The 14,391-nt window shown below is 40.9% G+C and overlaps 1 protein-coding gene across 1 annotated transcript in view; it reads right to left on the reverse strand.

Moving 5' to 3' along the window:
* The window catches only part of CUBN (cubilin), a 265,371-nt gene that overhangs the window by 158,558 nt on the left and 92,422 nt on the right, over positions 1-14,391 (reverse strand). The window contains exon 28 of the mRNA XM_036097059.2: positions 8,189-8,339. Within this exon, the coding sequence (XP_035952952.1) occupies positions 8,189-8,339 (151 nt within the window). The remainder of the gene's footprint in view (positions 1-8,188; positions 8,340-14,391) is intronic.

Genomic DNA, 14,391 nt, shown 5'->3' on the forward strand with positions numbered 1-14,391 from the left:
CTTTTTTAAGATGATAATATCAACATTTTCAAAATAACATCAAACATTTTTTAAATAATTCTTTGGCCCAGTGATAATAAATGAGATATCAAATTACTTAATGCACCAACCATTTAAATCGTATTTTCATTTTCATTTCATTTCATTCATTCTTTATATGACAGTTTATTTTTATCACAATATCTTAAAATAAATTTAAAGTTACATTTAAGTACTAAAATCTCTATCACGTAGCTTGTAAATAGTCTATAGGTATAATGAGGAGAAAAAAAAATCAGGGACAAATGTATGAATGTCATTACTTATATAGAGAATGTGAAATTCTACTAAATCTTCTAGAATGTAGTTACTATCCTACCTCAGAGATTCACTCTTTGTTGTGTGAGTCAATGACATGGAAGGCTGGCACTCATTTCTCTGAGTACACAGGGGCACATAAAGAAATCAAGTCCTTGGATAAATAATGCCACAGAAAAATATGGCAATATATAAGTGAATGCTCAAAAAGAGAAACCTCTGGAGACAAGAATTAATGTTCTACCCTGAACATTGTGTTTGTTCTGCATTGGTTTAGTCATTTTTGGCTGCCACAAAATTTGAAACTATGAAAAAAAAAGTGTGGTTTCTTTTTTTCATGTTGTATGAAAGAGTGTGGAATCCCCTGGAAAGTACGTGCAATATCTATCAGGGATATTGTTGCTAGGGAACAAGAACACAAACAGAAGATTCAAGAAAGCCCTTCATTTGGCCCAAATCTCAAGGACTATTACAAATTGTGCAATATATGATTTGGGAAGGTCATAGCTGCTTGGGAGTTTTGTTTTGTTTTTTTTTTTTTCTTTTTATAACTGTTTCAAAGAGGAGCAATGGAAATAGAACTCAAACTTTTTCAAATAGTAGCGACATGGGAATTGGGATGTAAGACTCCTAAAAGGCCCTCACTTGGTTGCAAGAGTTAGAGCCAACATTAAATGAAGGTCAACTGTGTGTATGTGTATTTTCGGTTGTCAAGGAGGCAAATTATGTCAGGATTTACCTTTCCCACTCATTCTGAAAGGTCTGCATATGTTTAATGCTGCCTCTGATTACTAGGACCTCGCTGGAAAGGTTCTGAAGACAATGCAAAAAGAGGTGCATGATTTTCTTAGTAAATTATTATCTCAATCTTACAAAAGTGAGTTAATTTATAAACAGATTGTTTAAAATTAGCATCTTCCATTAAGAGCTTCTTTGCAAAAAAGATATAAGTGAGAATTTGCCATAAATAAAAATCAGACACAGTATCACAATGTAGAAATCTATGCTTTGGTTCTACAGGAAGACTGTGTTCATTCAGTCTCATGCTTAAAGGTTTGCTGTGAGTATCACAAAGACAAAAGTTCAAAATATCAAACAAGCTGAAGAGGCCAGGATAGGCAGGATAGGATATAACATGTGTAAATGTGAAAGAAAGCCTAGTCAGTGTTTAGGGAAATAACTTTGAACTTAAACACAACTAATGTTTCTTAAAAACTTCTCTTTTACTTAAATTTCTATCCAAATGGGACAGGATTTCTTTATCTTATATCCCACCCTAAAGAATAAAACAATCACAGGAGTCCATGTTTTTACCCATTTATCTTCACCAAGAGATTGCTAACCGACTTACTGAACAGAAGGCACCTTCTTGATTGTCAAGGAGGCTACTTTAAAGGCAGACTAGGACAGGTGTTTTAACACTTCTCTCTCTGCGACATTTTATCTATCACCACCCAGCAGGAAGTGACTATGAAAGCAATTCGTCACCAGCAAGAGAAGGGCCTCTGTCTGACATGAGAACCAGAAGGTGTGATTCACATCCCAGCCTGGTGAGCGTGCCCTGGATCTTTGCTGACCACAATTCATAAAATCACTTTCACGGCGAACATCCTACATCCAGATTGTTGTGAATTTTTGCATCATGCAGAGGCAAGGCTCAGGACAGACAACAGGAAATAAAATCCAAGTTCTTGCAATGGTTCTGACCAATTGATCTCTGACAACCTGTTCTGCTTCAACTCCCTCATTCCCTGGAGCTCAGTGTTTCCCAAATGTTTGGTCATTATTGCCTTTCTAGGGAAACTTCCTAGATATATTTTCCCAAGTTCTCTTCCATGGGATGTTAACATTACACATATACTATATGTTATGTATGATACATATCTGTGCTTTATCCATTAAATACAAGATTTTTTTTTCACTCTCCCAAGAACCAATTTTCATGCCCTTGAGGTTGACATTAAGAACATGTGCTCCAGCTGAAATCCTTGCCCATTACAAAATTTTGGTGGTATATCCCAAGCCTCCCTGCTTCTACTTAGAAATGCCTCCCTCTCCTAGATATTTGTCTGACTGATCAATTCTTGTTCACTCTTTAAAACTCAGCTCAAGTATCAAAGCTGTCTGGAGAGACTCTCAAAGTCCCTCAGGCTATCCTCCATCTCCTCTGCTCCCACAGCATCATGGATTATGGACTTATTTCTACAGTTGGTTTATTTGTCTGTCTCCCCTATTAGATGACTAACTCCCTAAAGTCAAGGATGCTGTCTCTTTCTCTGTTATGGGCTGAGTTGTTTCTGCTAAAATTCATATATTGATGCCCTAAGCCCCAGTACCTAGAATGTGACCGTATTTGGACATAGGGCCATTATAGAGGTGATTACATCAAAATGAGGCCCCTAGGGTGGGCCCGTAATCCAATCTGACTGGTGCCCTTTTACGAAGAGGAAATTGGGATATGTGAAGACACCAGGATGTGTGCTCACAGAGAAAAGGTCATGTGAGGACATACAGCAGGGAGGCTACTGTCTGCAAGCAACCAGAGAGGCCTCAGGAGAAACGAAACCTGCCAACACCTTGATCTTGGACTTCAGGCCTCCAGAACAGGGAGAAATAAATTTCTGTTGTTTAAGCCACCCAGTCTGCTGCATGTTCTTATGGCTACTTGAGCAAACTAATACACTCTCTATACTCTCAACATCAAGCCCAGAACCTGGTAGTAGAAAAATAAATATGCTGGTTGGTTGGTTGGTAGGTTGAACAAATGAAAAATACGTTCTTGATAAATTCCTGCTTCCAGAGGCTACATGCAGTCACTATAACATGATGCACAATTGCAAACGATCTATTCTGTGGAGAGCAGGCCCAGAACCCCCCCAAAGGGCCAAGTTTATTCACCCTCACCCCGGAAGAGGGATGAGCCAGCATTCGCATATAAGGCAAATGGATAATGTTATTACAAAAGATAAAACCTTTGTCCTCAAAGGGTGAACCTCTCAGAAACCCCAGCACATATACTCTAAGTCATAAAAGGAATAGAAATTACCAATGAGAAGGAATTCCCCTGAAAGACCAAAAGTAAACAAAGACAATTGAGAAGACCATGTGAGGGAAAGAGAAGTAGACAGAAGGTCTAAAAGAAACATTGCTGACCTCCTGGAGGTTCTTTGCCAGGGCTCTAAAATTATATTTTTTTAAAAATATACTCAAGTATATACTCAAGTAAGTACTCAAGAGGGGACTGGCTCACGTTCAAACCAAGCCAGCCATGGAGAAGGGGAGCCATGTTCTCCCCAGCTGATTCCCCTCAAGGCTTGAGAAATCTCGTTAACAGCTAAAAAGAAGGCAAAATGGAACCAGCCCCCATTCAAGAGGCTGATGTCATCTATCTCACCAAAGAAAAGGCCACACTTTCCTTTGTGAAAACCCAGGGTGACATCACCTCCCGATCACATGCCACTTAGCCCTTCCCCGGCTATTCCCAGCTCAGGGGTGCTCTCCCTTTGCAAATGTCACTCTTTCACTCACAAAGCTCCTTGACCTTGTTTGTATGCTGGATCCCACTGCCTATAAAAGAAGGCCTCTGGGAGGGATGGCCAGAAGAGGCGAGGGGTGTGCACAGCCAACCGGGAGGGAGGCCTCTATTCACACAGCTTGCAGAGAGTTCTCTATTCCCTTCAGCAACCCAGATGGAGGCCCCCAAGGCTGAATTCAGCCCCTGGACAATGCTGTCAACACTGAATACTGTGAACCCTTTAGCCAGGCAGGGCAACTGTGGCCATTTCTTTCTTTCCAGAGTGGGATTCTCTTTGATGGTTTGCATAAAGGCGAGGCAGTGCGGTTTAATCTCACATCTACAGAGCCTCTTTAAAAATGGGCCCACAAATAAAGCCTGATTGTATATCCATGTTCTCAAAGCAAATAGAAGATTTGTGCAGTTGACAAAGAAGCACATTTTGAAAACAGGCTTATTTATTAATTGGCAAAATAAATGAAGTGTGGGGCGGGGGGAGGGGGTGTGGATTCTCCCTCAGCAGCAATGCTCAGGAAATGATACCAGTGTAGATTCTGAATTCTCAGTGAAGAGCTTCTTGGAGTTCTTACTGCACAGTTTGGAAAAGAGCTAGGGGGCGGGGGATGAGCACCTTAAATTAGATATCTCGAATGAAAAGAGGCTACAGGTTTAAAGGCGCTTCCTTCCGGCCAGGGAAAGAAAAGCAGCATCAGTGTTAGAGTCAGGCTGGGTGTCCTGGGCCCTGGCCTGAAGGGTCTGTGCACAGATGAGCTTCTTGAAATACCTTCACCTACACATGTGCACAAACACGTGTACTCAACAATATGCCTACTATACTGTCACACGGAGACCAGTTGTTTAATGTGTTTTGGATTTTGTCTTTGTTTTGTATTTATTTACATTTTGTGTTTTAGTTTGTATTTTGAATCCCGCCACATGGCATGTGGCTTCAGTGCTTTAAAGTCCTACTAGAACTGCTCTCCCTGAAATCTCAAGGGTTTAGGGGAAAGAGAGGGTGTGGCCCCTATCCCTGCCTGAGCCCCTAACTGTGAGTGACCTGAGTGACCAGAACGCTCTGGCTGTTACAGCTCAGCTCGCGACCTTGGACCCCAGCCACACTGGGTTTGGGGTGCCTCATACTTACCCTGCTGTCTCCCACCACAGGGGCCTTCTTCTACCGGAAATCCTTTTCCTTCTCCTATTTGCCTATGTAATTCCTGCCTATTCCTAGATTTTAGTTCAAAGGTCCTATTCTCATGCAGGACTTCTCTGACCTCGTGTCTAGATCAAATTCCCTTTTATGAGCTCCCATGGTCCTTATCACACTTCTGACTTTATGTTGACTTGTGAGCATATTGCTTGGTGGCTATTTCTCAAAGACACCCAGTGGAGCTCTATAAAACCAGGAACCAGGCCTGTGGGTGGGAGTCACACCCCGGCCCCAGCCCTAGCACAGTACCCAGCCCTAAACAACTCCTCAGTATCTGTGGAATGAACACACGGGTGACTATGAAATCAGATTTATGTCTTCGGTCCATCTCTGCTGGGTAAGAAGTGGGAGAGCCTCTCCTATCAAAGACCTCTTCTCTGACCCTAGTCTTTTCTGTTGGCCCCACTCCCCAGACTACCTCAAGTTAAAGATCAAGTCAAAATGCAGAGTAGAAACTCTGTGTATATGAAGCATTGCATAACTGTAGTATATGATAGTTAATTTTGCACAGATCTACACCACTAACAATCCCCTTCCAGAAGGTTCTTCCCAGGTGTAATTTATATATAGTGGGCAGCACAGAGTTAAAAAAAAGTTCTGGTCCCATATGGCAAAATTTTGTTTTACAACTCTGATTCCAAGCTTAGCAAGTTGTCACCAATTGGGAGAAAGTTGTGAAATAGTAAACAGGAAAAGAGAATAGACAGAGAGTGTCTTTGACTCTCCCAAAGAAAGACAGATTCCAAATAGAACTGGTAGAAAAAAATTTTCCCAAAACAAACTCAGAGCTTTCAGCAGAGGATTCAGCCACGTCTAGCATGTTGGTTGAAAGAATCTAGTGATACAGTAATCCAGTCTAGCCAATAATGACCATAAAATCGTACTCCTTAGTGTGGCCTTGCAGGTAGGATAGCTAGAACAACCTGGAAGGGAGAGGAAGGAACCCACCGAGAAGAAAGGTATTAACCAGCAACAGCAAAATCACTGCTCCTAAAACCCTCCATCCTAAACACATGGCAGAATTACTTAGGGAGATTTTTTTAATTAGCCATTGTCAAGGTCCCACCGAAGACGAACTGAATCCTGTCTCTGAAGGCTGAACCTGGTACATGCGTTCTCTTTACAACTCCCACGAAATTCTAATGTGTATCTAGGGCTGGGGACCTCTTCCCTAGGCCCTGAGTCTCCACCTCCTGGTTAGCATTTCTTCCTTTCCATCCTTCTGTCTCGCGTGAAAGTTTTCCTCCCCTTTGGATCTTTCGGAAGCAATAAAGTTTTCTTACAGAAGCCCCAGCTCGTATCCTCCTGACATCAAAAGAGTGAGGATATTATTCTGCTCTTAGTACAGTGCGCCCTTGGAGCACCTTAGAAGCTTTCTCTAGTCTCCAGAGATGCTGTCTTTCTCCTATTTTATGTCTTCAGCCTTAACATCTGCTCTCACCTTGCTCCTCAAAGTGTGGTCTACAGAGTAGCACCATCAGCAGTCCCTGGGAGCTTTTTAGAAATTCATTTAGGATTCATGGGCCTTACCTCAGGCCCCTGTATCAGACTCTGTATTTTAACATGCAGTGATTCACATGCATGTGAAAGTCTGAGAAACGCTGTTCTGGAAAATATCCACAGCCCTTGAAAATCTGGGTCATTTCTCAAGGTGTTCCTGTGTCTTCTAGGTTTTTTCGCACTCTTCTCTGGTTGCCTTAGAATCACGCCATCTCTGAATCACAGAATACTAGAGATGGACTGTATTATACAGATAAATCAATCCAGTCCCTTCACTTAACAAGTCAATAAATTTACATTTCAAGGTTAAATCCACCCCCTCGGTGAAGAGAACAGGCCAGAACTCCCACAGGCTTAATTATCATAGCTCGTTCACTTTGTGAATTCCTAATCTGTATTTCAAGCTATAAGTAGCTCTGTGGATTACCACTGAATATTTTTAAATACTGAAGGCCCCATACTTGTATTTTAACAGTAATACACCCAGTCTCCAGCTCATGTTAACAGAACATCTAACACTCTTAAGTATACAGTAAGGGTATTCACTTCTGTACAGTGCTAAGATTCATATAATAAAAGGACTATGATTTTAACAACCCTCAAGAGTCAACCACAATCCACGTTTATGTGTGCTCGCCTTGGGCTCACCCCTGATTCGGACAGTAGGGCCACTAACGTTTAGCTATCTCTGTGTGATAATATTCCAATTCCACTTCTCTTTCAAATTGACTGAAACAGACCAGCGAGTCCTAAGACCTTGGTTGAGAACTCCTACGATAATAGTCACAAGGACTGTATTTGTTAGGTGTGGATCCCTTTAGGAGAGTGGTTCTCAAACTTGAATCACCAGGGAGACTAGTTAAGATGTGGATTATCAGGCTTCCGTAGGTCTGGGAGGGGGCCTCAGAATGTGCACTTCTCACAAGTTCCGGGTGATGTTGATACTGCTCTTGGGTGACCGTATTTTGAGAACCACTGCTCTGGGGCCTCCTCTCATTAGACTGGGCCACATGAGGTCAATCTCCAAGTTCTGGAACTCTCATTAAACATGAATGCTCATCCTCAGAGGAATGATTATCTCTACGTGCTTTCTGAACCACCAGTTCATAGGTGGGTGCTGACATGCCCCGACTCTGTTTGGCAGGTACAACACACGCCCCGGCTGAGTGTGAGTTCTCTACTCCTGTCCCCCTCTCAGCCCAGTGCCCCCCCTTCTCTCCCAGAGTGACTCCCATCCTTGCCCTTTTATCCTTTTATCCCTCCCACCCCCCATCATTCCTTCTCTGCTATGTCAGAATAAGCCTTGAATCTCATTCCACTCCACTCCCCTGGGAGACTCTAATGCCACCTGGCTTGCCACACCCAGCTGTAGGTTTTACCCCACTAGAAACTTCACTCTGCTCCTTGGCAATTTATTGTTCTCTTTGGCAATTTATTGTTGCAAAGATGTCAGCAGCTATTCACGGCCCATCCTCTCTTAACCCTACCCGGATTAGCTCTCCCAGAGCCACCAATGACTGAGGAAACGGTCCAAGGCCTAGCACCAGCTTACTGCCCATGTTCCAGTATTCATAGGTGGGATTGGTTCCAAAGAGAGAATTGGGAAAGGAATAATTCTTAGTCAAACAGCAACTATCAAATACAACGAAGATCAGCACGGGGCTTACCGTGAATGAACCACTGCATCTGAAATCCTTTCTCATGGTGACTGACCCCATCGGTGTAGAACAGCACTTGAAGCTTGGAGCCTGTGGTGCTCCCTGCGGGTGGCATATCTGCTCCACAGTAGCGCCCGATCCGCCGGGGGCCGTCATGGAGCTGAAATCAAGGAGAAACTTCCCAACGTGAGAGACTTCACATGGCTTGTCACATGGAAAAAAAAAAGCAGAGTCTGCTCATGTAGCAAAAGCTGCTTCTTGGCTGAAAGGTTGAGGGTAAATCTGCTGAGATGGTTTGAGCACAGGAGGCTTCACATAAGCATTAAAAATAGACAAATATATAGAGAGAGTTTTATGGGTGATTCCTAAGCCCAATAAAGCTGGAAACCCAAATATTAATGTTTGGTTTTAGGTCAGCCTAGTAAGCTCCCTCGAAAGTGTAAATCCAGGCACAGAATAAGGAAATGGTGGCCCGGATGAGATGTGTTCACACATTAATGACACATGAGAGACGTTCAGTGAATATCAGTCTTATAGTTGTAAGATGTACAAATTTTTAAATAAATACTAACTATAAAAATTTAGACATTTTAGAAAGCTATGTAAAAGGTAAATACGAAAATTAATCCCACTGAAGATAACCACTCTTAATATTCTGTTAATACCAGAACTTTCTCTTACCAACATTTTTTTTTTCGTTTGCTTATATATGTACATATACACACATGAGTCCAGGTGTATATGTGTGTGTATAAATTCAGGCTACACATTTAATTGTGTTCCCAGTTTTACTCTAAGTATGTCACTCAGTAGTCTATGTAAACATTTTTAATGGTGGCGTAAAATGCTACTAATACTGTGTTGTAGTTCATTGAGGACATTTCCAATTTTTTTGCCAATATGAGTATTTGTTTGATATTTTAAATGTCCCTCAGGAAAGATTCCTGTAAGGGGAATGAATCAGAGAGTATCATCTTTTATGGCTCTTGATATATATCATTAAATCTCTTACCAGAAAGTTTATACCAATGTACCCCCCACTAGTACTTTACTGAAATGGTTCTTACAGGGGACCTTGGCAATCACGACTGCTATTATTTTTAAAGCTGGTGCTGATAGGAAAATTTTTTTGGTTTTATAATTGTCTTAATTCATGTTACTTTGAGGTTGAAGGTTTTTCACACTTACTAGGCATTTATATTTCTTCCCCTGGAACTTTTCTGCTGAGGTCTTTGCCCACTTTCCCACTAAACTATTTGTACATCCTGTCATGCACCATTTATCTGCCTCATTAATTTCATCAGATACATACCTCTAAACTAAAAAAAATAATAATAAGCTTCTCTGCCATATCTCTCCAATCAAGAAATAATGATAGTTGAAAAAGATCGGCTCCTCGTTACTCAAGCTATTGTATTTTCTTTTAATCCACTAATGTCTACATTGCTGTCTACTTTGTTCTAGTTACCCTTGGAATGAACAGTCCATCACAACAAAATTGAAAATATTCAATTGTAGACTTATGGATTTCCTTGATTATTCTGTTATAGAGCATACATATGTAAGAGTATGTGTGAGTTCATGTGTTTGCATGTGTCTGTAGGTAAATGTATAATCTGGTTTTAATACATTCCAAATTGACAAAATTATTATTATTTTAAAAATCTATTCATTTAATTTGAGAGAGAGAGAGAGAGTGCGTGTGAATGGGGGAGGGTAGAGGGAGAGGGAGAGACAGAGGAGAGAAGCAGACTCCCCGCTGAGAGCTGGACCCAGGGCTGGATCCCTGGATCCCAGGATGCTGAGATAATGACCTGAGCCAAAATCAAGAGTGAGACACTTAACGGACCAAGTCACCCAGGTGCCCCAACCAAATTGTTTTTATTTACTGAAATATTATGATATAAAATAGTGTTTTAAACATATTGGTTGAAGCATGGAAAAAACTCTATCATCAAATTCTACAAAGCACCCCCATGGAGCCTTCCCTAATCCCTATAGCCAGTCATAAATTAGTTTTCCTTTGAAACCCCTCCACTTTTTACTTGTGCTTCTTTGTAGAAATGGTCACATTCCTTTGTATTCTAGTTACAGGCATGTGTGTCTTATCTCCCCTACTGATTATGAGTTTCCTTAGAGCCTGGACCACCTCTCCCAGTCTCCTCTGCCTCGTAAGTCAAGGGCAGATTCCCAGTACATCTTCAATGAATGAACACAATGGTTTCCCCTACAACTGCATTTGTTTCGATGGGAATTAATCTGCACTATTACTTGAATCCTGCATAGTTAGATACATATTAAGGTCTTACAGTCCTAAATTTCAGCATGTTCCTTGTAGGCAACAAAGAGTCTGGATCCTTTGTGGCTGCTCTGTAGAAGGGGGTCGGGGATCAGGCAGGGCCTTGTTCAAGGTCATAATAAATTACAGATTTCTAAATCTTGGCCTGTCTCATTGAGTTCTCAAAACTAGCTGCTCATCAGGTATCCATGTTTGTGATATTTGGGGGAAGTTCAGCAGAGAAAGTGGGAAACTCAGAAGTCCGTTATATAACTCACCCTTAGGTAGTAAACCTCAGCGTTTTAAGCGAATGAATAAAGAGGAAGTTTATTTTTCAGGATTATCACTTCAGCTTCCTTTTGATTTTTTACTACTGCTGCTGCTTTGATGAGGTATATTTATTAGCAAGTGTCTGTCTAGATAGTTGACAGAAGCCATAATGAGGCAGCAAAAATGAGGGAAAGAACAAAGCAACACAGAAAGAAAACGGGACAACAAAAAAATCCTTCCCTTCTGATGGCAGGTCCCCCCATCTCAGGCAGGGTGTGGACGTGGGGGAGGAGGGCCATGCTGCACTCTGTTTACTCCTAAGTTACTGCATCGCCTTAGGATATTTATCCTAGCTTCAGAGTTTTGTTTTGTTTTGTTTTGTTTTGTTTTTTATTAACTCCAGTGTACCAATTCCAATTCAAAACTAATTAATACAAAAATAAACATACTGTTCCCAAGCAGAGGTATAATAAGCAAGAAACACTCTACTATTTTCCACTCCAGAAGGCTCATTCTTAACTTTGGGTTGTAGTTCGGTGACCAAAACTTTAATTATTTCATCTTTATGCAACAAAACACAAGGTAAGATTTCTCTATAACCATAATTGCTCTAAGCTTGATGGATCTTCTGAAACGGTTGTAGTGACATTTTGAGGAACTGCCTTCTAGATTCTACACAAGGTCATAAGCAGTACAGTATTTTTGCTTCCCCAGCTCAGCAAGGTTAAGAAACCTGACATTTTCACATAACTTGGAGGGGATTTTTTTTTTTCTTCCTTCCGGATAGGATTACCTCATTGAAGGAGAGCCCCTGAATCCCAGTCTTTCTTAAATAACACATTGTGAATGGGATGGGGGGTGGGGCGGGGGCAAAGGGAGCGGGTTTGGGGGGAACACTGATGAATGACAATTAGTCTCTTTTAGCCTTTGGAGGGGAGAGAGTGATGCATTGAAATAAACATCAAATAGACATTGATGAAAATGTTTAAATATGTCAAATAAATGAATTAATTAATTAGTGTAGAACAAAACCTCTACACAAAAACACCTCAACCCCCAATTTTATGTCCTTCTAAAGTTTACACTTAATTAAATTAGGCTTTTTTGTTTGTTTGTATTCACACAGATGGCTAACGTCACCTCTACAATTCGTTCCCGCGTAAATTTACCACACAAAAAGGAACAGTCATTTTTCAAAGTACACAAATACTGGTTGCCATGGAAACCAGTAGGCCCCTGCTACTCCTGAGCCTGTTGTCAGAGCAGAATGCTAACCACAGGACGCTCCAGCTGTGACTCAGGGCGACTGCTGGCAAGCATGCTGACTTGGTCCTGCTACGGGTATGATTTCCCCTGCTTTTAGAAAGCCTAAAGATCCACTCGGTCCAAACAATACTCGAGCTTGGAAAACAGTCCACAAAAGGAAACTAGCAGAAATTAAGAAAAAGAAAAATCGAGACTCTCACTTTAAATATGCAGATCTAATTTGTACAACTGTATTGAGAGGTGGTTTTTTGTTAAATATTTGAAATGCTGCATCCACCTTCTGGTTGGCCATTAAATGTATCTTTGAATGTAAATATGTTGTATACATACAACCTCCTGTGTAGAATCTTTTCAGTTATTCTCTTAAGGAGACTATTCATTTAGGACTGATGTGGTTTAGGTCTCCCTACCCCCCACTTCACCCTGAAATATCTCAACCACTCTTCGGACACTCAAAGAGGAAGGAAATCTCTTGCCTAAGCCACATTTACCAATTTCTATCTACTTCCTTTGCCTGGGTTTGATAATTTGGCACACACATAGTTTATGAGGCCATTAGTGACTTCAGACTCCAAGTGCAATATGAAAGGATCCGTGGATCCCTTCTAACTATTAAGAACCATACATACAAGGCAGAAGATATAAAACTGAGGATACATCACTGACAGAGAGAGGTGAATTTTTCTAAGAGTAAGGGTTCTGTAGGTACTTTACGAATCACTGAAACTCAAGCCTGGAGGAACCCAGAGTCAGCTAATGTGTACTTCAACTTGTTCCCTCTATGGGAATCAACTTTATGAACTGCAAGAACTCTCAGAACAGAAATGTGCTTTTCAAGGTCTTCTTTGCTGCTCAATTGTTTTTATGATTTTGAAAATTTATGACTTTAATGAATGAAATTATAATTAATTGTTTCATATATATGAGAATGGGATGTATAGATGACTTCTTTTCTACACCCATTTTGGAATTGCAGTAACAACCAGAACTCCACCCTTTCTATTTTAGATGAGCATCTAATTCATACTTATTCTAATTCATACTTTTTCTTATTTCCTTGAAATTTTTCTGATATAAAACTTTTTTATAGTGGATGACTAATTTTAAGAATTAAATATAGTCCAAATAGAGAAATAAAATCAAGAGTCTCTTTGGGATGATATTATTAAAATACAGAGAAACTTCGGGAAAAAATTTTTTGGCCCATTTTCTATTATAAATCTTTAAAAACTTAAAACAAGTTATCCTTTGGAGTTTAACATGTATTGAAATAATTCGCCTGCCATGAGGGAGAATTCTAGGTGTAGCAGAGAAACTCCTAATATTTATAGAGAACTAAAATTCTAGTCAGTGTAAAGAACATAGTTAAAATTTCTGAGAACTATACTCAATGAGTTTATAGATTAGCTTTGCAAAGTCACCGTCACTAACAGATTATATTCAACTGCAAGCAGGAAAGTAATTTCCCTATAAGAGCATACTAAGAGTATATTAATTTTGATCAGGTTGTAGGCATACAGTCCAGTCTAGCTCTAAACTTTGCTTAGAATATAATCTCGTGAAAATTACTTCCTTTCCCTAGCTAAAATTTCTTTATAAATTTGGCACCATAATAGTACTTATCTCATAAGTACTATTGTAAACAGCAAATGAGACAGACCACGTAATAGGTTGAGTGTGAGACCTGGCATATGGAATGTGCTTAAATTGTTATTTTAACTCTTGGTCAGAGGCAAAGGGAACCAACATTTTTTTCCAAAGAAACCATTCTAGAAATAGCTTTGAGAGAAAAATATGATGGGTATAGAGAACTTGAGCTGACTCACGTAAGACATTTCACAGAAATCATCCCTGGCAGACCAGACAGGGAAGCAGTGAATCAATGAATCACTTGTGAGGAGACGGACGGCCTTTGCTTGCAGCATGTTGCTATGACAACGGGGTTCTGTGTGGACACTGAGGCCATTGCCCATGTGCGGGGCGCATAGCCCAGAGCAAACCGTACTGTGGGGAAGAGCGTAAGCATGGTGTGCCTGTTGGGGTGGAGGGAGATGGTGGATCATAACAGGATGGTGGCAAAAAGAACATTAGGAAATCAGTCAAGGCTTCCCTGGGGACCTGGAGAAGGGAGGGACAAATGGTAGGGAAAGTGGCTCTGCACATGTTTCTTCTTGTTGCTGCCTCCTCACCCGTGGCTGTCCAGCCAGCCTGCAGCTCTAGCTGCGTCACCACTGGCCCTCCAAAGGGTGGGAGCTGGTGAATTCTTGGGGCATTTCTTCAGATTTTCCCCCATCCCCCCCCCCCAAAAAAAACAACTATAACGGGACCTATGAGAACTGCCTCATGAAAGTAGTTATTAGGAATGTTGATGCCAAAGTTTACACACATATCTCCTGGA

This window comes from Halichoerus grypus, chromosome 6 (assembly GCF_964656455.1).
Source record: "Halichoerus grypus chromosome 6, mHalGry1.hap1.1, whole genome shotgun sequence".
NCBI classification, from domain to species: Eukaryota; Metazoa; Chordata; class Mammalia; order Carnivora; family Phocidae; genus Halichoerus; species Halichoerus grypus.